The 27,075-nt window shown below is 41.7% G+C and overlaps 1 protein-coding gene across 3 annotated transcripts in view; it reads right to left on the reverse strand.

Moving 5' to 3' along the window:
• Positions 1-17,764, reverse strand: part of LAMP2 (lysosomal associated membrane protein 2) — a 37,773-nt gene extending 20,009 nt beyond the window's left edge. Inside the window, exons 1-5 of one of the 3 annotated variants that reach the window (XM_044763096.2) lie at positions 17,382-17,764; positions 6,443-6,561; positions 5,310-5,523; positions 1,559-1,717; positions 402-607 (exon numbers count right to left, since the gene is read on the reverse strand). In XM_044763096.2, the coding sequence (XP_044619031.1) occupies positions 402-607; positions 1,559-1,717; positions 5,310-5,523; positions 6,443-6,561; positions 17,382-17,445 (762 nt within the window). In that variant the 5' untranslated portion in view covers positions 17,446-17,764. The remainder of the gene's footprint in view (positions 1-401; positions 608-1,558; positions 1,718-5,309; positions 5,524-6,442; positions 6,562-17,381) is intronic. The other 2 variants (XM_014831346.3, XM_014831347.3) reach the window with 2 other exon arrangements.
• Positions 17,765-27,075: the final 9,311 nt, after the last annotated feature.

The raw sequence follows: 27,075 nt of genomic DNA on the forward strand, positions 1-27,075 counted from the left end.
ATACGGTCCTAGTCATCGAATTGCTGGAGAAAGAGCTGCACTGCTTCTGCGTATCAACCTACAGCGCATTGCAGATAAAAGTGTGAAGGAGTTGTATTTTAAACTGACTGAAATAAAGATCAACTGTTTGTACTCTGATCTACTGATGGTAAACAGAATCTAAACCCCAAAGAGTCCCTTAAACTGCTAGGTCTCCTGCTAGCCAAGACAATACCTTGACAGCGACATTAACTCTTCATGGTTACAGTAACTCCAAATTAATCATACCTCAACAAGTCAACATCAAATCTCCATTTAAAATGGAATCATTCTAGTAACACTACTCTTAGACTAAAAGTAGGATATACCCTATTTGAAAGGAGATACAAAAAGAACGTATCAATAAAAATAGACAAGCATACCTTATCGTGAGTGACGTTCAGCTGCAGCCCCATGGTAGCCAGAAGACAAGTATCACTGCCATTTTTAACCAAATAAGATCCAACATCTGGTTTTTCCTTTGGAGAGGGTGTTGTAGTAGGAGATGACGTTGTAGTAGGAGATGGCACGGTGGTGGGAACGATGGGGACCACTGTGGTTGTAGTATTATCTTTCTCACACAGATACTCTAAAACAAACAAAGGACAAAATAACGTAGATTTTTTCCTTCGATCATAAGGCCAGGGAAGAGAAAAATGTTTCTCACAATAGAAGTCCAAAAGGGTTATACTAAGGGAAGGGAATACCTTGGCAGGCTATTTTCAACTAGATGAAGCAGAGGTTCTCAAACTGCTGCTTCATATGCAGGCAATCTCTAAGAGTTATGACACAGCAGACAAGCTCCGAGACATACACTTTATCTACTCACACATGGCCACACATTCATCTTTTCAGACCCTTAATTCTCTTTATTTCCAAAGAACTTCACCTGCCTCTGATGTGAAAATCAGAGATTTAAGTCTGAAAACTTTTCACCCCTATGTAAGCCTGCCCTCTTCTTGCCGGTATACAACCACTATGAGGAAGCATAGTGTTTAACAGAAAAAAGGTTTAGAAATCATTAAAGGATTTAAATACAAAGGAACCTTTTATTTATGTTACCCTAAAGCAAATCACAGGCAATTCAACCTCTTCTTACAAAGTGTTGGTAGTTTTCCAGAACTGGTGAATAAGAAATTACTGCATTTCCATAAAGTCATATATAAGTTACAAAATCAACTTATAAAATTCAAGATTAGAACACAGAAATCTAATTTCTAAGCTTTGGTCTTGGATCATCAAAAGCCAAAGAGCTGATGATCAAACTATTTGAGGATCTGTTCAAAGATTAGGTTTTATCAGCTGAAAACATTATAGGTAGAGCATTTTAAAAGACCACTCCACAACATGTACATCATAAACTTAAAATAGCAAGTTCCACAAGAATAAGAATTACTACTATTTATAAAAACTTTACAGTCCAATGTAGGCTATGAATAAGTCTGAATATATAAATGCTTTCAGACAACGACTTCAACTAAAGCCACCAGCTACACCCCAATCTTAAATCAGGACCCAAGTATGGAAATACTTTACCCACCGTTTGTGCTCACTGTGCCATTTTGGACAAAAGCTTGTACATGAACATCCCAATAGTTCTGGACAACACCATTCTTTACTAAAGTTGATAAACTATTGCATCTAAAGATGTCATTCAATGGAATTTTGAATGCCACAGACTCATTGACAGTAAGAATTCCTGTAAAACAAGATTAACAATAGCTGTTTCCAGGAAGGTAGGAGAACAGTAATAATATAAATATATATCAGACTTTCTCCTCTTCTGTCTTCCCCATCCCATCCCCAAAGTGACAAAGGACATAGCATGTTCAGGGAACGACAAACTCACTGCGGCTCAAACAGGGATTAAGAGGAAAGATGTGATGGGGTTAGGAAGGAAAGACGAGTTGCAAGTAGTCACAATTTGAAGCATCTTCTATGATCTAAGGACAGGCTGGGCTTTATTTTGTTAGCAATAAAAGGTTACCTTCAGTTTTTAAAGCTGGAAATAAGTATCACACATATAATTTATTTTAAGGAAGATACCCAAATTGTAGAGGATAGGCAGAAGAGAAAAATTTAAGGAAAGTCATTTAAGAGGGAAACTCGTTGGGAGGCTGATGACCTAGCTAAGGTGAAACGCGAGGGGGTGCTGCCTAAACTAAGGTGGTGAGGGACCATAGGAAAACAACAAACAGGCCAAACTGAAAACACCCGTCTAAGGGAGAATCGATAGGACTTAGTGACCAAACAAGGAAGAGAGATGGATTCTTCAAGGATTTCATAATAAATCCTTATTTTTGTGCTACCATCCTAAAGTAAGTTAAAGTCACTAAAATGAGTTTTTGGAATCTTCCTGGATAGAATTTAAAGACTATTCAATTTCAGGAAATCTTCAGAATGTGAAAGCAATAAATTACAGCCATTCTGTACAGAGTTTTTATTATAATGTCTATAGTGAAATTTCCAAAGATCATGATCACACTTATCCACCGAAATGGCTTAGTTTCTTCTGGAGAAGCAGCAAGGAAGGTAGGTATTCACGGGCCTTAATATAGGCTGCCTTCTGTGCCTCTCCATTACGAAGCAAGGCAGCCAAGTAATGCTGCCTTGGCACCCCCTAATGGCCAAAGGAGATCTTTTTTTTAACCAATGAATTAGAGCATTTTTCTCTAAAACTGTTTCTCTCCATTAATATAAGTGAAGAGAAATATGAACTGGCTGTATATAGATGACCTCAAAACAAATGGCTGAAAAAAACAAGTTGTAGATATATTGGAGTTACGCTATAAAATTATATCATTTTAAAACTATGTATTATTGATAAACATATATATTAGTCAAATATAAACACAAAGACAGGAAGGCTACACCCAAAATTTGTCAGAGTGGTTGCCTCTTGGGAGGCAGGGAGGAAAATGGCAGTGGGGTGTGGGTACAGAGGAAACCAAGTATAAGATTTTCTTTCTTTAAATAAATAAAAAGATGAGGCAAATATGAAAACTGGCATTAATTCTGAGTAATGGGTACACATGGGTCTGTTACATTATTCCCTTTACTTTTCTGTATTTTAATCACGAAAAATTTTTTTAAAAGAAAACAGGAGCTTTAAAATCACTTCAATTATCAGATGCTTAAAAATAAAACACTAAATTATTTCAAAAACCATTATCAACAGTCCATTTAGGAAGCCATTTTTAATTTCAAATAGTTTCAAATATTACACAGAAGCTAGTAATAAAAAATTGCATCCTCCCTTGTTTAAAACAAAAAGGGGGAGAGATAGGCATTAACATTTTAGAGTCCATAGTTTCTCCATCAAATCTGTCAGATTAAACTCCACCTGCTTTTCCCACTACCCCCTTGGTCCAGGCACTCATTGCATCATCCCTTAATTACTCTAACAGCCTTTTAAGCTGGCATCTCTGCCTGCCGTCTCCTCACTTCCAAATTCACCTTGCTGAACATTCTTTATAAACTACTGTCTCTGCTTTTGTCATATCATTCTCCTGCTTAAAAACCTAAATGGTTCCCCAGTGCCTACCCCATCGAGCTAAATGCCTTTCCTTGGCTTCCAAGGCCCCCTTATAATTTAGACCCACTGCACCTAGCCAACTTGATTTTCCTTCTGCTACACGCACAGCCTCTAAAATCAGGCAGCTCTCCAATGACCGCTGCACAAACTATGCTTCCCCCTGCTGGAAATACTCTGCTCAAAATTCTCTGCTTACCCAAATTCTATCATTAGCCGAATTTCAGCTCAGGTCCTACTTTACCAAACTTTCTCACTCCTCCAACGCACATGGACCTCTCCTTTCTCTCTGCTCCTAATCAGGACCACTCATGAGAACAACGTTTAAATCAGGCACTCTTAACCACAGGCATCCACAGATGGACTCAGGGACTATGTACCATATGCAAAGTTTACTCTGTACTTTGAGAGAGAGGGTCTAGAGCTCCCCTCACATCGTCAGAAAAGATGCATGAACCCTCCACCCCCCAAACACAAACAACAACAATTTACACTGATCTCAATGCTTTCCAATGTTTCCATATAACTTAGGAAAACAATTTCACTTTGCCTCTCCAACTAGTTTTTAAGCCCCTTGAAAGTGAGGGGCAAATCTTATACTAGTTCTGAAAGACAATGTAGGCCAGAAAGCTGAATATATAAGATATGCAATAACAAACCTGCTTTAGTTATCCTCTCAAGCTAAGAGATAAGTAAAAAAACTAGGATGAGATTTCCAAGTTTAAGTCTGCAATACCTTCCAAGTTTTACATGAGCTCATTCACTTCTGGGTCTTTAAAATATGATCTTTTGATATCCATAAATCCAAATGAGTCATTTATCCCCAGGTCTAGGCAACTGAAGCTCATCTACCTATGTTTCTGGAGACAGAATGAAATACTATCTGTGAGAAATGCTAAGTTACTAAAAACACCATAACCCCATCTCGATGGAGGGGGGAGAAAGAAGAGAATTATATCCCTAACAAAATTGAAATCTCTATTATCCATGCCTTCAAACTATCTTAATATCCATTTCAGTTCTAGTAGTTACTAGGATGGCCTAATTGTCAATGCTTTCTCAAGTTCATTTTGATCTGAAATTGTCTAAAAATAGCAGTAAATGTTGACTTCAGTCATTTTACCTTTAATTAATCATCATTAACTTTTCAGTCAAAATCCTATCTAAATGGTAAAAAGATTTGAAGATGAAGCATTTCTGCTGGTCTCAGTTACTGAACTTGTACACATTTAAAACAGTCATTAGTATAAAGGATTTTCTCATTCACACAACATTTGGTGAGTGCCCACTACTGAATAAGATAAATAATAATAAAATGCATGAACTCTGTAGCTCAAGAGACTTTGGTTCAAACACCAGCTCACCCACTTACTAGCTTGTGTGACCTCTGAGAAAGCCACTTACTCTCATCAAGCCTCATTTGCTTCACCTGTAAAGTCAGGATAATATCTACTTCCCAGGCTTGCTGTTAAGGACTAAGCAAGACACTGCCGGTAACACATTTAGGGTGCTACCTGGTACAAAGTAAAGTAGTCAAGCAATGACGGCAAATCATCATCACCTTGTACAATGACGGCAAATCATCATCACCTTGTCAAACACTGTGCTACACGTGGGGCTGGGGGATACAAAGACATGAGGTTTCCATTCTAGTTAGGAAGACAGACATGCATAAGGATGATTTTTTCGATTATTTACATTTTTCTTATTATTAATAAAGAGCAAGAGAACATAACACAAATCCAATTTTTAAGGTTACCTTTATCTTTAGCATCAGGAAATGTGGTGTTATCACCAGTATTGTAGGAAAATGAGATGCTGTCAATTGAATAAACAGACACACTCTTCGTAAAATTTACAATCCAGGAAAAACCAGATCCAAATTGCACCGCTATTCTGGAACCATTCTGGTTATCCCCACAAATGCTTCCATTGTATGTTGGAGTGCCAAGGTTTGAAATGGTTACAGTTTTCTAAAAGAAAAAGAAGTTTGGGGTAAGGCACAGACAGACAGTACTGAGCACCGAGCATTTAGGCAGAGTGTGCCATTTGAGCCTACATCACACATCCCCCATGGCCAGCTTGCCCTCTGCCTGGTTTGCTGTGGAAAGCAGTCTCAGATTCTCCAGCTACACACCAATCCTCTGGACAAATTCATGTATGTCTAAAAGGAAAAGAAAAATGGGCCTGAACTTCTCTTCTTAAGTTGTTTTTTTTTTTTTTAAATCAGGCTGTAAGCAGGCAGGACCTTAACTAAAAGAAAATAAGAAGGTAAAAGGATTGAGAGAATACCTCCCAAAAAGATTTTAATAGCAAGCTATTAAAAAAAAAAGGACAAAGGGCTGGCCCTGTGGAACAGTGGTTAAGTTCTGCATGCGCCACTTCAGCAGCGTGGGTTCAGATCCCGGACATGGACCTACATGGCTCCTCAGCCATGCTGTGGCAGCAACCCATATATAAAGTGGAAGAAGACCGGCATGCATGTTAGCTCAGGGCTAATGTTCCTCAAGCAAAAAAAAAAAAAAGAGGGAGTTTGGCAACTGATGTTAGCTCATGGCTAATCTTCCTCAGGCAAAAATAAATAACTAAATTAAAAAAGGACAAGCTTTGATGTTAGTACCTGTAAAAAACATTACAGTAGTTAGACCTGAACACTATATAGTCTTCAGGTCACATGTCCTAAATCAACTCCAAGAAAACTCCAAAGAACTAATGAATTAAAATATTCATTCCAACACCAAACAGAATACCTTCAAGTGTCTATGTTTACAAAAACCCAGAAAATTTAAGTGTTAAGTCAGTTAACATATGAAATCTTATTTGTATAAATGTATGTAAAGAATGAAAAAGAGAATTAAATTCCCACTATAAAACTCAAAGAAAAATACTTACATAACTTTTGCTTGTAGTCTCATAACGTATTGTGAAATTCATTTGCCATTTTGCATAAAGGCAAAGGGCTTTTTCTGAATCTGTCAAATTAAGTTCCAGTGCATAGGATGAGACAGCTCCTAGATTTATTAAAAAGAATAAGATTTTAAAATTGTACTACAAAAACATATATAAAATAAAAACAAGCTCTATCTACCACTCAAGTGTGATAAGCTCTAAAATGAAACAGGATTTTTAATATATATGGCATCTTGGTGATTGTTTTTCTTTGTACTTTTAGCAGAATCCTATTGATAAAGTTAGCATCACTCCTTCTCAAGAGAATGGTTACTCGACCTAGGATGCTTGGGTAATGGCACAGACTGGTGACATTTGCCGTTTGCCTCCCAATAATCATTTCCACCTTCACCCGTGCCTTACTCGTTTTGTTTTAGGCAATTATAGTTTGTCTGCTAGGACTTTTGTTTTCTAAGGTAAATGAGGTAAGGGGAAGCTTGACAGGGATATTAAACTCCTGCTTCTCTCAAACCAGCTGGGGAAACTTTCTCTACAGAAATGATAGATGTTCTACGCTCTTGTTGTTTTAAATCCTGCCACAAGCTACATCACCTATGACACACGGATGTCCTGGCATCCGCTTTTTTCTGAGGTGAAGATGTGGGATAGCTCTTAGCATGTGTACCGTGTGACCAAAGGAACAGAGTTACAAAAGCTGTTAGATCCATAAGCAAAAGGTTAACTTTTATAATAAATGCAGCATTCATCACTTTATTTCATTTTAAAATCCAGTTGATTAAAAAAGGTGATGACTCTTTCGACATGGACTCAAAGTCACTTCCCACGTTCTCAACCTGCTGCCTCTTTAGGCAGAGAAACCTTTCGGGGACAGAAAAGCCTTGGGACTTTTCAGCTAACTTGACTCCGATCTTCCAAACCAGGCTAAACACGGGGACATTACCTAGTAAACTGAAGAGCTTGAGGACTCAAAATACTAGATACCAGCCAACACACCAGCAGCCATAAATGATGGGCCACCACCGAAGGATTTTCTTCACTGTCTTACACACTCCCCAAGGGGTGAGCTGTTTCCTGTTAAGACAGCTACAGATCCTTTAATGATATCTGAGCAATCCAGCGTCATCTACAAGCAAGGACATGCTACAGACTACAGAGAATCAAGTCCCAAGAGGAATACCAAGAAGGCGTGCCTCAGCAACAGCTTTCAAGTCGTACACAAAAGCCTACCACCATGCTCGGGAGACCGGGCTGCCTTGCCAAGCCTGAATATTATGCTACAGCTTGTGGTTACTGACAGTGCCTAAATATCTTGGCTAAGGCTCGAAAAGACCTTGTGAGGCCTAAGTAGGTTTTACAGCCTTTCTTTACGAAGTACAATATGAAATGGAGCTGTCATCACTGATCCAAGGCTACCCTGTAGTGGTGCTGAGAACTCCAGCTTAGAATTTTTCTAACAACTGGAGATGTGCTTTTCATATGCTGTCTCTCTGTCTTGTTTCAAGTCCCTAGCTTTAACATATTCTCCCTGTATTCAAAGCTATCAGAAATAACCAAGAAAAGTCTCACATGTATTAATCATTTCCTTTCCAAAGATATTAGAGTAACAGAAAGAAACTAGCATAAAATGGTAATGGTATCAACGTGTGCCCAGGTGGGAGAAGTGAGGCTTTATGAAGTAGAAGGCACAGGTTGTGCTTCAAATTTACCACTACATTAAATTCAAAATAGTCTACCTGCCAACCCATAATACATGAGAACTGAGAAATGCCCTGAGGGCTCAGCACATTCTGTTCCAGTCCCATCACAGCCTCTCTCCCTGTGAGAGCTTTTCACTTCACATAGCTTACTTTGCTTCCCAGTTTATATCTCCAACGGCACAGGGACCACTTTTACTCAAATACATATCATCTCAAACTCAACAATTTCGCAACTAAAATTCACCCTTCTACTTCCTCCAAACTGGTCTCCTTCTCAGCCTCTCTAGCTCTAAATGAAAGGCAGAACCACGTACAGTCACTCGGGCTCAAAAGTTTGAGAATTAGCTTCTACTTCATTCGCTTCTTGAAGTCCTACTGATTTTTGTCCTTCAAATTCTCTCTTAAATCCAATCTTCACCTTTATTTCTACTCCCACCCCACCATTCCAGCCCTAAATTACCACAGACGCCTCCTAGCTGCCTTAATGGTCCTTAAATACCTCTTCCTCCCAGGACACTTTCTTGTTCAAAAACTTTTACTAGCTCCCAAATTCCCGTATTAAATTTAAATTCCTCTGCCTGACTTTCAAAGTAATCCTTAATCTTGTCCCATCTTAGTCTTTCAACTTCTCTCAAACCATCTTCCCAGAACACACCCTTTGATCTGGTTAAACTTGTTCCACTGGACCCCAGTGCCATGCTCTATTCAACCTCTACCCCTAGGCTTTTATTGTTCCCAACATTTGAAATCTACTTTCTTCTACTGACCTAAATGTTCAACCTCAGGAAGGTTTTCACTCTTTTCGGTTCCCCAAAATCCGAAATATCCACCCTCCCACCTTGCCTTTTTTAAAATTTCTGGCAGATATCACCACCCACTATAAAAGCTGAAAATGCTGGATTCTAGCTTTCCCAGCCTGTCTTGTAGCAAGGATGGGCACTTGTGTTAGGCTCTGCCTAACAAAGGCATCCACCCCAGATTTTGAATAGGAAGCAACAGAACGGAGCCAGGAATGGAACTATCACCTCAGGTGGAAGTAGCTACAGCAGGACCAAGCTGCCAGGGAACAAGGCTGCAGAGCTAGCAGTGGCCGTGGCCAGCGCTGCAAGCTGCAGCTCAATGCTTGGCAGTGGCAGTACAGTTCAGTAGCCTTGATCTGAGGTACTGAACCAGGTTTTGGGATATACAGCTAGGAGCTCCAGTAATTCTGAGTTACCTAATATATTTTTTATAAAGTAAAATTTTATTGATGTGTAACATGCAGCAGAAAAGTACACAGCATAACATATGGAAAGGAGTTTACATAACATCAAGTATACAGCTCAAAGAATTTTCATTAAATGAACCCACTTGTGTCAAGAAACTGAACATTCCAAGAAGTCCCCTTATTCCCTCTTCCAGTTACTATTTCCCTCACAAGGGCAACCACGATCCTGACTTCTACCAGTATAGATTAGTTTTGCCTGCTTTTCAACTTGATGTAAACGGAATCTTTTACTATGCTCTCTTTCGTGTCTGGCTTCTTTCAGTCAATACTGTCTGTGAGATTCACCCAGGTTGTTGTGCGTAACTGCAGTTGGTCCATTCTCACTCTGTATAGCTTTCCATTACTGGGTGAATACTCCACTCCTTATCTATGCTACTGTTGATGGGCATTTGGACAGTTTCCAGTTTGGTTCTATTAAAATGGACACATCAGTGAACACGTGTATGGCTGTCTGTTGGGTATATATCTGGGAATGAAATTGTGAGGTCAAAGGAGTATGCATGTCTCAATATCTTTTTAATAATGATAAATTCCTCTTCTGCTTAAAATGGATCAGATTTTATTTCTGTTGCTTACAATTAAGAACCTGGACTGATCTGCTCTCCATTGTTCAGCCGCCATTTTCTCCACAAAGATTTCCTTGACTAGAGAGGCCCTCCAGCAGCAGTCACAGTGCATGTCCCCACATTTCAGTATATTTTATACTATCCTGAACTATTCAGTTATTTTACGCATGTAAATCCTGTCTTCCCTACTGTCATAAGCTCCAAAACAGCAGTTTTCAACTGTCACTTTGCAACAAACTGATGTGCCATGGAAAATTATAGTATACAGCAAGTGATTTGTTAACTAATAAAAAAGTACCAAAGTCTATGAATGAATGATACATATGGATAGATTCAAGATTCCCTTTTGATAAGGTCTCTGCCACTCATTTGAATTCTAATATGCTCCCTTAAACAGAAGATCTTATCTATGCCACAGCCCCTAGGAGTGTGTCTTTTATATGAATATCATCCATCATAGTGTCATGGTGGGGGAGACCATGTCTATTATCTTTCCTCTGTCTCCTATTCTTCCTAGTAGTGTGGAATACATATTGGATTCTCAATAACTACTGATCGATTATATCAAGGTCAAATACCCTGCAATAAAGACCTGAAATATGGCTTAATCTAATTACAGGAAGGCCAATCTTTTCGCTCTTCCAAATCAGGAACCTACCCTATCGGTCTTCTGGATACTCTCTCAACTCAAATTGTTGAGTCAATTTTCTCAACAAATTTTGACACAGATTTCAAGCTAGGAATAATGCTTTTCCCAGAAGGTAACTTTATAGTTGAAACATTCACACTTTGGTAAAAAACTTCTGGCAAGCCATTTCCATCCCTACTGCTGTGCTTGATTTTAGAATAGCCAAACCATTTTTTTTAAAAGGCTTTATGACATTAAAAAGCCACAGCTGAATATATCCTAGAGTGTGTAATTATAGAGCTGAGAGTTTATTCTCCCAAGAAAAAGGCATACCTCAAAATCAACTTTCTCAAATTCAAATATCCTCTCGATCCTGTTTCCAAAGAGATCATTTATAAGTTCTTTTAGAACTCAGAAATTATTTCTCCAAGCATGACATACTGCAAAAAATGACTAGATTTTTACAAGTCTATCTGACCCAATGTAGCTGAAAAATATACATTTGTAAACAAGATGGGGTAGTGGTAAACAAAACCAATTTACTGATGGTAAAACAAAACTGATTAAAAAAACAAACAATGATCTAAGAGGCAATATAATGAGGCGATTAAGAGCCCCATCCCTGGGGGCCAGCCCCGTGGCCAAGTGGTTCAATTCACGTGCTCCAATTAGGTGGCTCAGGGTTTTCCTGGTTCAAATCCTGGGCGCGGACATGGCACCAATTGTCAGGCCATGCTAGGCGGCGTCCCACATGCCATAACCAGAAGGACCCACAACTAAACATACACAACTATGTACCAGGGGGCTTTGGGAGAAAAAGGAAAAACAAAATCTTTAAAAGAAAAAAAAAGCCCCATCCCTGGAGGTGAAGAGCTAGAATTCAAATCAAGCAGTCTAATTTATTAGCTGTGAGACTCCGGGCAAGTCAACCTTGCTAAGGATTGTAGTGTGGATCTCTCGAATAGGTTCTTCAAAAGCATGTAAACCCTTCAGAGCTAAGAGAACTTTAACTTTGCCAAGCAAATAGCAGAATCCAGCTTACAAGCTTCTCTTCCAGTAAACACAGCACCTAAAGGGATCCTTCCCAAACTTTAGGCATATGTTTACTTTCAGCACATCAAGGCATGGACTCTTGTCCTCAAACTTGTCAATTCAGAATGATATTGAGCAAAGGGTCTTAAAAAAACAAAGCAGGACATAAGCACACAATACCTATTTACTCTCTTCTCTATTTATAGGTTTGTTAAATCAGATTAACTGTTCCTCATTTACAATTCCTAATATGGTGCAATCACCACATTTTCTTGCTAATACTCTAGAGTTCTGGTAAATCTCTTTTAAAAAAGTAATAAAATTTTAAGCCACAAAATAATTTCATTTTTTTTTAAGGTCAGAGAGTGGGTAAGGAAGTAAGATTCAACAGTATTCAACTAACGGAAAGTGCTTATTGCTGAGTGGTGTTTGGCACATCTCCAGAATTCTTTTGCAACGCACAGCATACCAACAATGTTTATGAAGTACACTCTTGGATCTGAGGAGATCTCTGATCACTTCAATAGGAAATTATGACTGGGATGCTTTGGTGACTACATGAGGAGAAGCAGCCTTCCTGCACCAATGATCACTTAAATCAGCTGCAGTGCTGGGAGACAATCCTTGACCTCAAATTCCACCCAGGGACACAAGGGAAGAAAGCTGCACTTGTGGGAACCATTGGACTATCTATAATCCCTGCAGATGTGATAACCAATGACTAATGGATGAATAATAAGCCTGTCCTTTCAAGTATCTCTATTATAGCTAGAATAATTTTAGAACTTTGGAATCAAAGCTATCACTTTAACAAAATGTGGTAAGGCCACAGAAAAATCTCAATGCACATTTTCTCTCTTTTACACCACCTCCAAAAGGAGACATTGATGCTTTATGAAAACCTTATTCTCTTTCTCATCAAGGACTTCCTAGGTTTCCATGTGAACCTTCACTACTATGTTGGTATATCTGAAAGGGTACAAAGGCAAGATACTAGCATTATTATATGACATTATACTTTAGTAAATTGGTTTATAATTATCTGTACTGCTTAGCACCAACCTTGAAGTTCTCAAGCCAAAGACACAAAAAACTTCTTGCAAAACATAATTTAAGGTTCACAGAAGAATAAGGAGACCAAGTTGGTCTAGTTCACCATCATGTCCCCAATGCCCACCAATGTACACCCTCAACAAAAATTTACTGAGGGTTAACCATCTACTAGGCCCTGCGGTAGGCAGGCAATGGGAAATAGTACACAAGATAGTCTCCGCTCTCAAAGACTAATACCATAAGGGAGGCCTGACTAGTACTGGAAGGGAAAAAAAAGAGTGGAAAACAGGCTAGCCTAATAACCTAAGACTTTGGGAAAGACAAGATTGACTCCTATTCCTCCAGATGGTCACCTGGCTGGCTTCCTTCCTCCACCCCTCGGGTCTCTGCTCAAACGTCCCACAACAGGAGACGGCCTTCCGACTACATACTGTAAAGGAGGGTGTGGACGAAGATAACCCATAACCAATCTATAAATGAAAATTTGGGTGAGTTTATTCTGAGCTGAAATCTGAGGACCATGGCCCGGGGCCTTTCTTCCTGAAGGAAGAAAGAACACCAAGGAAGTGGGGTGCAGAGTGGTTATATACCCCCAAACAGGATGTTTCACACAGGATTGAATGGCCCTTTTACAATAGTCGTGAGAATGCTCTGTCGGCACAGCAATTGATGGAAATAGCAGGTAGGTCTGCTGTCTCTGTGAACACAGCAGGATGGCAGGTCTGTTGTCTCCAGCTGAGTGGTCACAGGTGAGCACTGCAATCAGCTCCTAGCCTAAGGAAAGATGCGTAATCTTTAAGGAAATGCCGATGCTGGGAGGGGGAGGGAAGTTGCACCTTTATCTCAAGGGCCTTTGTTCTTGCCATAGGAAATGTATATACAATGCATGCTCCTCGGCCACAGTCAAGCCCTTTTGGAAAAAGCAAAGTCAGGCTGAATTAGGTTTATACCAAATGGCTTCCTCAGATACTCCAATATATCCTATTGCTTGCCATTTTTATTTGTCAAGGGTCATCCCCTCTCACCCACTCTTATCATCTGCTCATTCTTCTTCCTCATTACCTGCTTCATTTTCTTCACAGTGCTTATCACTATCTGAAATTATATTATTTACCTGTGGGGCTGTCTTCTACTAAAATGTAAGCTCCATGAGAGGAGGGCCCTCATCTGTCTTATCCATTGCTCCATCTATCCCGTTCACCTAGTGTAGTGGCTAGGACACAACAGGCATTTAATAAACCTTTGTGGGAGGGAGGGGCTCCAACCAGTGAAGCACACACTCAGGATATTTATATGGGTTTTTTCCCACACAGAAAAGCCTTAACTCTATAAAAACCAGAAGTCAAATTAGTTATAAGAATCAATAGCCAGGGACTGGCCCACTGGCGCAGCGGTTAAGTTTGTGCACCCCGCTTCAGCGGCCCAGGGTTTGCTGGTTCGGATCCTGGGTGTGGACCTACACATCGCTTATCAAGCCATGCTGTGGCGGGAGTCCCATGTACAAAATAGAGGAAGATAGGCACAGATGTTAGCTCGGTGCCAATCTTCCCCAGCAAAAAGAGGGAGACTGGCCGCGGATGTTAGCTCCGGGCTAATCTTTCCCACAAAAAAAAAAAATCAATAACCATAGAAGAATTCTGAAATCTATGATTATCACAAAGGGAACACAGTGAGGCAATAACACTAGGAAAGGATTTTCATTGACCACTCTCTTTATAATGCCTCTATATGGCTTTTCTTCAGAAAAAAATCATACAGCTTTTCTCCAGAAAGTTCTCTAGTCAGTTATAATTCATTCAAGTAAATATCAGCATAATTTAATCTCTGAGAAAAAGACCAATACATAGACTCTAAGAAGTCTTTTCTATACTTACTCTAAAGCAGCTATTTTTTAAAAGTTACCGCTGGAGCTGGGCTAGAGACAGACAGTTACGAAGTGAAACTGGCACCGCCAGAGCGCTCATCTTAACCAGACCATAAATTCAAGACAGATCCTTCTTCACTGGTACCCTCCAGAGTACCCAGGAAAAGCACGAGATTCATAAGAGGTGCTTTACAAATACGTATTAAGTTTTCAAACACCTACTCTTGGTATCCATTTTAATATATAAAAGTAACGTGCAAAATCTACCAGGCAGTTAAAGACCTGCTCAATTCTTAGAAGGCCACGGAAGGAGCCTGAGCTCCAGACTGAACCAACAGCTGTCAGAAAAAGCAGCTGCGTGGAAGAGACGGTTTCTATTTTACCCTGGTTCCTTTTAAAAATCTGATCTACGTACATTATTAACTTTTGCTCCTCCAAATCCTGTTCTGAACTTGTAAGTGGAGAGAATCAATCCTGGAAATCTTCCAAGCGCATGAATCTAGTTAGTCCCAACCAATAAATGGCAAACTAGCAGATGAGCCGACGGATTCTTTTATGTGCTTTTTGCCTGTTTATTTTCTGCAATGAGCAAGCATTGCTTTTGTAAAAACAAAACAAAAAAAGCTTTCATTCAAAAACAAAAAAAACTTAATGACACGAAAGCCAACAAGTAGGACAACTATTATTTTTTTTCACTTTCTCTAAACAATAACACTGTTGTGTTTGTGCAGATTCAACTGGCAGTGAACTACTGATTAACAGATGTCTTGGTCAGATGTGTTCGAGTCACTGATAAGGTGCTTTTCGTTGCAAACAATGCTCTCTTAGGGTGGCTCGGCCCTCAGGAAGAGCTTCACGGCAGCGCTAAAGCTTCCAGTTGTGCTTGAGCATCGCCTCCATGGCCCCCTTTCAGAAGGGCTACAGAAGTTTCCGGCACCGTGTGGACAGCTGCACGAGATCAGGGAATCGCAAATGTTTTGCTGTCAGGAGCCCTTTACTCATCCACTGAGAACCTCGGAGAGCTTTGGTTTATGTAAGTTCTATCTATTGGTATTTGCCATATCAGAAATTAAAGCTGAGAAGTGAATAAAACACAACATCAGAGCCATGAGAGTGATGATGTCATCACACATTATGTAGCCTCTGGAAAACTCCACTGTACACTGGTGAGAGGATGAGAGTGAAAAGGACAGGTAACTTCTTAATAGTATTTTGGAAATAGTTTTCATCTGACAGACTCCCAGAAAAGATCCTTGAGAATCACTAGATTACATCAAGAACCCTTCCAACGCCATGGCTCTGGAGCAAGATTTCTCAACTTTGGCACTACTGACATTTTGAGGTGGATAATTCTTTGCTGTATGTTGGGGGTGGGGAGAGTGCTGCTCTTTGCATTGTTGGATGTTCAGGAGCATCTCTAGCCTCCACTCACTAGATGTCAAAAGCAATCCCCAGTTGTGACAACCAAAAATGCATCCAGATATTGCCAAATGCCCCCTGGTTGAGAATCCACTGTCCTAAGGTGCTGATTGTGTCCTACTGAAATGTGAATTACAAAACGTGCACCTCTCACTGCCTTCTCAGATCCCTAAAACATCTATTTCCTCTCCACTCCATTTGGTTTGTTCCTTCTGTTCTTTTACTAGGTCACAAACTCCAAGTGCCAGTGTGGGTGGGCATCGACACGCATAGGAGGAATCAAGTCAAGAAGAGACTTTCTGATCAAAGTTCACCCTTCAGGCATTAAAGCCCGCAGGGAACCACTGCTCATGCGGGGGAGGGGGTGGCAGGAGGCAAAGCGCAAGGCGCCAGTTCTTAGGACCTGGAAACAACCCAATCCTTAGGCCGTTACCTACCCTCCGCCTCCAAAAACGAGATAATAGGCCAGTTGTGTGATACGGAAGAATAAAATGAGCTTCTGAGGGCCAAGAGGCAATATACAAGACAGATATAGCACCCTCCAAACCTCAAATCTGGGAGGCCCGCCCAACCGAACCATCTGGGGATTTTTTTGTCTGGGTCTGGCTGGGAGGAAGCAACAAAATTGGAAGAATACCACCACCTTCAACACCTCCAAGGCAGATATTCACTCCCCACCAAAGTTCCCACTGATCCCTTCAGTCTCCAGAGATTGGGTCCGAGTTTTCTCGCCTGGAAATTGCCACAGCCACCTTAAGTCTCTTCTCCCTCAAAACTCCAACTACCCAACTCAAATCCAGCATCATTCCTCATCTCTTTGATCACCCTTCCTCCACAGCCTCAAATTCCTACCCACAAAAGCCCCCAACCCTCTCACTGCCCCTCAGACTCTACTATCATATCCGCCCCTCCCTTCCCTCGAGCTTCTCCATGCAGGCACAGTCTCATTTCCCTTCCCAATTTTCTCTCTGGCCCCACAGTTTTCCACCATCTTCAAAACTCTTCCGTGATCATAGGAAACCAGGACTCTCCTAATTGTCTCTGCCACCCCAGAATCTGCACGTACTGTCCTCCTACGCTCACTGCTTAGTATCTTTCCCAAGTTACTCTTTCTACCCGGATCTGCTCCACTCCTCATTCTTCCCTACCTACTCCCTCGGCGACCACCCCCCTTACCAGCCCATTCCTACTCTCACGGGCCCTTCTTCCCCGCCAGCCCTTGGTCAGGCCTTCTCTAGGTCACTGCTCGCCTCCCGGGGCCAAGCGCCGCCGCCCAGTGTCAGTCGTTCAGCCTCTCAACCCCTCCCCCCGGACCAGTCTTTCAGGTTGTGGCCTTTGAACTAGGCGCCCTCGGGCCCAGGCTGGGGGACTAGGCAGGAGGGCCCGACAACTCACCCAGGACGAGGCAGAGCAAAACGAGCCCCGAGCCCGGAACCGGGGAGAGGCGGAAGCACACCATGATCCCGCAGATCAGGAGGTGGCGGTGGCGGTGGTTGTGGCGGCGGCGGTGACGGCAGCGACTGCGACGGCAACTGCAACAGCAACGAGAGCAGCAACACCAGGAAAAAGGCTCGCCGGAACTGAGGAAAGACTGCCGCTGACCACCGACCACAACGCTGCAGAAGCCAGGACTAGGCGCTCCAGTGCGGGTCACAAGACTAGGGGCGTGGCTCTTTCTTGTCTTCAGCCAATCTCTGCGCTCGAAAGCGGCGAGAGGGGTGGTGCTGTAAGGCTCGGTGGGCGGGGAGACCACGCCCTGGCTTTTTGGTTCACATTCGTTCTTATGCTCCTAAGAGAGAAGCGCGGACGGCCTTTTCTAAGGCAACAGAGACAGGATGAATTTGGGGGGGGGGTGTAGACAGTAGAGATTATTTCAGTTCCGACTCCTTGAGGAAGAAGAGAATAATTTTGTTGGAGTAAAAATGGTTGCTAGGCATCACAACATAATACATACGAAAACAATACATGATTATTCGCCAAACACTATTATTACCTATGTAGTTCATGCAATGAAATGGACAAAGGAGCTAGAGGGTAGTATAGAGTCGCTGACTGCCAGAGCAGGATGTGGCCTTGAAGTTCATCTAGTTACAACACCCTGTTTTTCAGATGGCGAAATTGAACTCAGAAAGAGGAAGTCTTCTTTAAACACAGAAAGAAAAACAAATGAGAAAGAGAAATAAAATAGAAGGATAAAGGGAAAAAAATAAAGATCGTCCATATTCCTAGAGAGAAACATTATCTACCCATCCATTCACCCTTCTAGTTGTTTTTCCTATGTATATACACATGTAAACATTCTTTAATGAGTTCGTACTAAACATACTATTTGGCATACTTGACAGTTGAACAGATGAAACCTAAAATATTCAACAAATGAAAGCATTCAAAAATTATAAAAATCTCAAACTGGGATAAAGCACTGATTCTCAAATGCCGGTTTCTAAAAGAAGCATCTGGGGATTTTTAATAACATACAGATTCCTGCACCTCATTCTCCATAGATTTGGAAATGGTAGGTCAGTGGCAGTCCTAGGAATCTGCTTTTTTTTAAAACAAGCACCCCGAGTGATTCTGATTCCTATGGTCCCTGCACTACACTTTGAGAAACACTAAAATAGAGTTTCAAAATCATCTAGTCCTGATCTTAATCTGGTGTCAGTGGATGAACTTGGGGGTGATGTCTGTGAATCCTCACAAAGTACATGCAACATTTATGTATGTGTATTTTTCTGGGGAAGTTTATAGATTTTACCAGTTCTAACAGGACCTGTGACTCCTCCCCCTAACACCCTCCATGGCTCAAATGTTAAGAACCACTGATCTACCCTCACTATTATTTGCTTTAATGTGATTAATTCCTGAAAGTGAGAACACTTATTGACGAATGTCTTCCTTCGTGGGTGAAACTGAGTCATGAGCAAGTGACTTGCTCTATGAGGAACTAATATACACAACAGCATTAGGCACTGCCTTTAGCAAGAGAAGGTCGTTTGACTGCCCCACCATCAATAAGACTTGGCAGGAGCTATGTCCTGGAGAACCCATGATTAAATTGAGCGCTCAGGAGTCGGCCCGCCAATCCTTACTGATGGGCTCTGTCCCTTCTCCCTCAACTGTAAATTGCATAACTTTAATGTTCAGCAAAACCCTAAATTCTAGAAGAAGAGACAAAAGAGCAGAGTAGAAAGAACATCCGACTGGCAGTCAGAAGAGCTGGGTGTGAGATGCCACTTACTAGCTGCGTGGCCTTGGGTGAGTAGCTTCATCTCTTTGAGCTTCTGTATCTTTATCTGTAAAATAACATAGTGAGACTAGAGCTGTTTCTCAATCCTGGCTATATATTGGAATCATTGTAGGGCTTTAAAACTAGAGGTGCCCCTTGGTCCCACCCCTTGAGATTCTGATTCAGTTGGTATGCAGTGGGCCGCAGGCATAGTATTTTCTCAAAACTCCCCAAGGCAACATTAATGGGCCAGAGACGATCTCTAAGGTGGCCCCTGCTTTACAGTTCTAGGATTCTATAAAGTAAATGCTAATTAGTCAAATATCAGATTTAGTAAATTGTTGCCCTTAACCTCTTGCAGATGTCATCAAATAAAAAACTGGAGCACAGTAAGATATGAGTAGCCTTATAAGCTAAATCCCCCATCACAGCCTTTTCCCCTGACAAAAATAAATCTGGTTTCTTGACCGGGACAGGGATCTTCCTTAGACAGAACCATGTTTTGGAAGTGGTAGGTAAATGGTGAGTACTTTGTCAGAATAAATAGTAAAAATTCTCAAACCTTGGTTTGGTCTGAGCTTCCATACTCACAGTAGTTTACTGTTTTCCCCTAAACACTGTGAGAACTACTGTCTTTTGTACCCACTGTCTCCCATTACCTCAGCCCAGCTGTAGGAGCTTGCACCAGGCTCTTCTGCGGTAGACGCACATCTGTATGTGGGACTAGGGCGGTGTTTGAGGAGCTCTGTGAGCTCCCCTCTGAGCTGAGCTTCACATCTGTTGACTTGATTGTTGATACTGCTGCATCCAGTGTGCTTTTCTGTGCACTTCCTCTCCTACCGTACCTCCTCATACCTCCCCAGTGTGCAAAACTCCTCAGTCACCCCCCCACCCCACCCCTAGCCCCCAGGTCCCTACCACCATAGGTAGATTATAATTCTTTTGAGAAGCTTTGAGAGCTCATGACTTTTTGGCCAGGGAGCAGGGAATCACTGGCAAAAACTTCCCTAGACGTGGACACACTGAGTGGTGTGAGGAATAACAACCCGATCAGACTTCGTAAATGATAGACAATGAAATGTGTGGGTCAAAGGAAGGAAATGGACATAAATGCTTATTAAATAAATGAATGAGTACCCTGAGGTATTACTGTCATCTACTTGCCATCATATGATTATTTTTTAATTTGCATTCTCTCTCTGCCATTATTCCTTTCCCTACTCACTCTCCTTTTGGTTTCTCCTGCACTCCTCTCCTATACTCTTCTCTCTCTAGCCTTTTCCACCTTTTCTGGGTAATGCCTCCAAACTGTGATGCTCAACCTCAACAGAGAGGTCACAGTGGGCTCCAGGGGCTGCCAACCCTTGAGCTAGGGCTCACTGGGTGAATGGAGACGGGCCATTTTGAGTTATAGTTTTCCCCAGCAGGATTCGTCTCAACCACCACCCATAAGATCTGGTCTAACCTGCTAAAATGGAATGGTTCTCAACTTTGAGCATGCATCCAAATAGCCAAAAGGGCTTTTTAAAACACAGATTACTGGGCCCCACTATGGAGTTTGAGCAGGTCTGAGGTGGGGCACGAGAATCTGCATTTCTAGCAACTTCCCAGATGATCCTGATGCTGCTCTTCTGGAAACCACAATCTGAGTAACAAAGTCCCAAACTTGTATCCGTGGTTACTCGTCCTCCGGGGAATGGCACTAAGGGGTGGATGAGAAGGGACTTTTGTTAACTTCTACAGGGTTTAAATTTTTACAGCAATTGGATTGTTTTTGCAATAGTGATCTCTAAATTAATGAATGCAAATCATTAAAAACATCCATTTAAAAAAGTATAAAATGGAAAGGAAACCCCTTTCCCCTCCCCTGGATCCCAGTCCAACTCCTCAAAGTAATAACGCTAACAGCCTCTGTTTTCATACTCTCAGGGAAAAAACTATGCATGTACCTATATACAGAAATATAAATATATATATTTATATTCTTTTTTTTAATTAGACAAATATGAGCATGCTCTATACATTGTTTAGTGATTTGCTTTTCTCACTTAGTGGCGTATCTTGAAGATGTTCCTTGAAAGTCAGGTGGCTTTACCTCATTCTTTTAAATGGCTGCGTAACCTGTCCTTGTGTGACTGGACCACACTTCATAGACATAGAAAGATTCTTAAACCCCTCCTCAAATCCCAAATCCCTAGATCTGCCTGCAGCATCACCACGTGGTCAACATAGGAATTGTAGCCCAGAACACCACCATTAATAGAAGGGAATTTTAATAAACCATTCAGACTTACGTCGGTGTTTTGAAGGTTGGAAACTTGCCACAGCATAAGCATTGCTCGTGCGGCCAGAGCCAAGGGGGGCCCAGAAGTTGTGATGCTGAAGTGGATTTCTGGAACCCATTCAGCAATCAGAGGATCATGCAACCTTAGGAAAGTCACTTCATGTTCTTCGTACATCTGATCTCTCGCTTCACAGACAAATGAAGACTCTCCCCTGCCCCGCCCCTCGGACTTGGAGGAGAGAGGGGCATAATCAGCTGATGGCAAGAAGTTGCTTCTTAGAAGAGGGCGAAGTTAAAACACTAGTTGGGCTCTTGTGTGTATTGCTTTAATCATTTAAAGAGGGGCAGAATAGTGTAGTAGTTAGAGCCAGGGCTCTGGCATTGGACTGCCTCGATTTGATTCCTGCCTCTACCACTTACTAATTGTGTGACCACTGGGCCTCAGTTTCCTCAACCATAAAATGGAGATGATAATGGTAGTACCAATCATGTAGGATTATTGTAAGGATTAAATGAGGTACATGGGAAACGCTGACATGTAGTAAGCACTCAAGAAATATTTTTGTTGCTGTTAGTAGTAGTCGTGACTGCAGTGTTCCCTTCTCTCTCTGTCAGTGTGTCACAGACCCAAGGAAGTTCTCATTGGTGCTCACTGATTAAAGGAGGGCCATTGCTGTCCTTCTATTTTAAAATTCTTTCTATATAAATGCAATGTATGTCCACTGAAGAACGTTTGTAAAACACTGCTAAGCACAAAGAAGAAAATTAAAATAATCTGTAGTCCTACTTCTGCCTAGAACATTCTTTCTCCTCCAACCTCTTCCAACACCAAACTGGCTTCTGCTTCTCCTTCAGGTGACAGAACTTCCTCCAAAGAAGGCTTCTTTAACCAGCCAAGGCTGAATTAGGCGGAGTTCACCAATATTCTCCCCTAATATCCTGGACTTCCCTCATCAGGGCATTCATCACGCTGTAATTGTCTGCTCACTGGCCCAGACCCCAGAGTAGCCTGGGAGCGTCTTTAGGGCAGAGGACATGGGCATTTTTTTTCACCAATCTATTATCATAGTAAGTGCTCAGTAAATGTTTATGGAATTCATGAATGAATGGCAGATCAAAGAATAGGTTCTGGCTTTTGGAGACCTAAGTGCTGAGCTGGCGGAATGATCTCCACAGTAGAATATTTCCCAGGTTTTCTCCCTCTGTGTCACATCAGGGAAAGTGGCAAGATTCAAGCTTTCTTTCCACTAGACCAGCCAGCTGACCGTTGACAAATTTCTGACTTCTGCTTCTACCACTTTCTCCTTGTCTGTATGGCTCTCTTTATCTCTCTTTCTTTCTGAGTCTTTCTCTGTCGCTTTCTCTCCCTCCCTTTCTCTCTTTCTCTCTCTCAAAAACACGCTTGCACGTCAGCCTTACTTATCTCTCCACTGTAATCCCCACATTCTCTTTCAACTCAGTAGATTATGAAGGAGAGTGATTTCGGGACATTATGACCCACAAAATTGTGAAATGATGTATTGCTTAGGAAATAGTCTTATATTGTTCTTTTCCTTTGCAGTAGGGGTTTGGAGGAGAGGGTTCAGATTCAGAAATTCTTACCTCCCATTTATGACACTATTAATGACGACAACAACCTGACACTGCACCTGTAACTGAGAAGGCTACAGCCAGCTCTTTGGCATAAGATGGCAGCCACTTGTTGCAGACTTTTGATATGGAATGATAGACATTTTAAAATCAGAAGAGCCCTTGTCTGCTTCAACCCTTTCATTTTGCCTGGGGAGATCAAGTTGCTTGCCTAAGTAGACAGCAGAGCTGGGCATAGAGCTCTTACCTCTGTATTTCTTGTCTAGTGCTCTATTCTCTGTTGGCTCAAATCCTGTGCTCTAAAAGGCCCCCGTCATTAAAGTTTCATCTCAGTGAGAAAGGCCAGGAAAACACTGAGGGCCCTGTTCAGTTCTCGTACAGAATTTATTAGATGGAGACCTTAGCACTCGTGTGAACTGACATGTGTAAGTTTCCTAGCAACTTCACTCTTCCAGATGTTATTTATTCCCTTTTCCGGCTGACTGTTCACATGAGTGCTTGCTGGTTTTACAATGGGCTTTAAGGGAGACGGTCCTTCCGGCCAACCCCTTCACTAGGGATTTAATAGAAGTCAAGAAAAATAAGTACACTTCACTTGATTCCACCCCTTTCATTCCATCCATATTTCCCCATCTTTTCTCCCCAGACACAGTGATTTCCGAGAGCCAGGGTGGCTTCCAGGGGCAGAAACATCCACCTGAAAACCTGTAAACCAGGATGGAGACACCAACCACCCAGATAAAACCTAGGTGATGGGTCTCCCAGGGCCCTGAGGTGGCTCCCCTGTACTGCCGCATCTAGCATGGTGCTTGCACCTAACAGTCACTCACTCTCCTCAGCATAGAAACCAGGAAAGCTGCTTTCTAATCCCGGTTTGGCCGCTACTCACTCTGTGATCTTTTCAGCCCACTTAATCTCTTTGGCCACTTAATGACACTTTCCTCTAATGTCTAAGGGTTTGAACCACATTAGTGTTTCTTGAAGTGTGTTCCATGGAGTCCTTGGGTTCAGGGGAGGTATCTCAGAGCGGGCGAGGAGGAGATTAGGTGGGCAGGACATCCTGCCTTTCACCCCACACCAACCACAATGCCTCTAGTTTTCTCTGTGGCTAAAAAATTACAAGAAACATTGGACTAGAAAATCACCAGGATCACTGTCAGCTGTAACAGTCTAAAATCCTAGGGAATTTCTGGGTTTCCAAAAAGGGCTGGCTGAGAATGAAAGATTCTGGTGTATTTTGCTCTAAAAATAGCAGCTCAAATCAAAACACTCAAAAAGCACATCCATAGCAGGCCTCTAGGATCACCTCTAAGCTGACGAGACCCAAAAAGTAACAATAGCTGGCACTTCTTATACGCACGGGACTGTTGTAAGCCTTTTACATATATTATCTCATGTAATTCTCACAACAACTCTATAAAGTAGGTATTATTATCTCTGTTTTACAGATGAGGAAACTAAAGCACAGAAAGTTTAAATAACTTGCCTGTCTTTGTCACTTCGGGCTGCTATAACAAATCACCATAGACTGGGGGGCTTAAACAGCAAACACTTATTTCTCATAGGTGTGGAGGCTGGGAAGGCCAAGATCAAGGCGCCACTGATTTGGTGTCTGGTGAGGGCTCTATTCCTGGTTTACAGACAGCCACCTTCTTGCTGTGTCCTCACTTGGCAGAGAGATCATCTCTCTCATGTCTCTTCCTATAAGGGCACTAATCCCATTCATGAGGGTTCCATTCTCACGACCTAACCACCTCCCAAAGGCCCCACCTCCAAAAAGCATTACATTGGGCATTAGGGCTTCAGCATAGGAATTTGGGGGGGGGGACACAAACATTCAATTCATAACGTTGCCATGGTAACATGTCTAGTATGTGGTAGAGCCAGGCTTCGAACCCTGGCAGTCTAGCTTCCGTGTCCATGTTCCTAGCCATTTTACTGTTGTGCTATTTCTAATCTCTGAAAATCCATCTGCCGCTTGAACATATCCACTCAAATAGCTCACCATCACCTCAGACGTAATATATCCTAAATGAAACTCATTTTTTCTCTTGTTTCCCAAGACAAGTGTCCCTCTCAATTTCCTTTGTCCTTACAAAGATTTCTAGACATTCTCTTTAATGTCTTGACGTTATCTTTAATCAGCCTCCATACCCCAAACTAGCTACTAAGCAAATTCTATTGATTGTTCTTTTACTGTCTCTCTTGAATCCGTCCTCAGCACTCTATTCCCACCCTAGACCAGGCCCTCATTGTTTAACTGGTCTCTTTGATTCCAATCCATCCTACACACCAATGTCACATTGTTCTTCCTCAAATATTGCTTTTATCACATCTTCCTCCACTCAGAACCCTTCAATAGCTCTCCCTTTCCTACTGTATTAGCTCTAGATTTTTCTGGTTGGCTTTTAAGGCCTTCGCAATCTAGTTTCTCTCTACCAAGCCAATCTTATTTTCACATTATGTGTTCTCTGCTCTACCTTGGCTGGTCTCCTTGTTGCTGCAGAAGTTTTCATTCACACTACATCTGTGGCAGACACGGCTTGTTGCCTATCAGACTCATTTCTCCTACTTCCTTAGTGACAGAACCTTGATTATGTTATGGGTGAAAACGTGCTCAGCTCCAAGAGATGAATTACAATTGCTTTAAGCCAGTCGTGCAAGTCTTTGCTAATGATGGATATAGGGGTAACCAAGTGACCTAGTTCTGGTTAATGAGACATGAGGAGGACACTGGGCGAGCTTCTGGAAGAGACTTTTCCTTTCTGAAAAAGATGAATGTGGCAAAGGGCTCCATTAACCTCTTCTTGGAGATACTAGATGTGATGTTTGGTGCTATGGCAGCCATCTTGGAAACATAATGGGAAAATATCAGTATTGCACTGAGGATGTCAGAGCAAAAAGACAAAAATATTGATGATATCATTGAGTTGCTACACAAACCCTGGGACTGCCCACATCCCAGCTTCTTGCTAAGTGGGATAATAAATATCCACATGAGCTTAAGTCACTGTTAGTTGGAGAACTTTTTTGCTTGCATTTGAAGTCATCTGAACTAACATCCTTCGTTCAGGAAGCTGTCCATTTTTTCTACCATCAATTAAAATCCTGAAATGTTTTCAAGACACAACTCAAACCCTACCTACAGACCTCATCCACCTCCTGCTCTGCTGAGCTTCGGAACTAGTGTTTAACGTGTGCCCTACAGTTCAGTACTTCATTACAATGAGGTTTTGTTTAACTTTTCACACTAGCTTCTCTCAGGTTCATTTTGACTCTCCAACTAGACGAAGTTCCTTGAGGAACACGGCTTCTACTAGTGTATTTATCTCCAGCACTGCCAGGAGAGCCTGACACTGTGCTACACCTATAGTAGTCACCAAACTTACTTATCTGAATAATAACGATGGCAATTACTATTGGAACTTTTAGTGCTGAATAAGAGGCATCTCACATCTTTCCTCACAATGATAAGTTTGTTTTCACTCTAGGACAAGTACAGGCTTCCCCCTCTATCTGAAAGTAGAGTGTTCCTGTGAAACCTTTTGTAAGCTGAAATGGCATTAATTTATATGGGATTTTCCCATTAATTTATATGGGAAAAATTTTTGGAAGAGTCAGCCCTGATGGCCTGACAGTTAAAGTTCAGCACGTTCTGCTTTGGTGACCTGGGTTTGGTTCCAAGTTGCAGAACCACACCACTCATCTGTTGGTGGCCATGCTGTGGCAGGGGCTCACATAGAAGAACCAGAAGAACTTACAACTATACACAACTATGTACTGGGGCTTTAGGGGCGGGGGAAAGAAGGAGAAAAAGGAGGAAGATTGGCAACAGATGTTAGTTTAGGGTGAATCTTCCCCTGCAAAAAAAAAAATTATTTTGAGCATTCCTGTACCCAAAAAATAGCCTACCAAATCATACTAAATAACACATAAACCCTAAAATAACACTAACATATAGTAAAGCAGGAATGATATGATAAATACTC

Source organism: Equus asinus, chromosome X (assembly GCF_041296235.1).
Source record: "Equus asinus isolate D_3611 breed Donkey chromosome X, EquAss-T2T_v2, whole genome shotgun sequence".
Taxonomy (NCBI): Eukaryota; Metazoa; Chordata; class Mammalia; order Perissodactyla; family Equidae; genus Equus; species Equus asinus.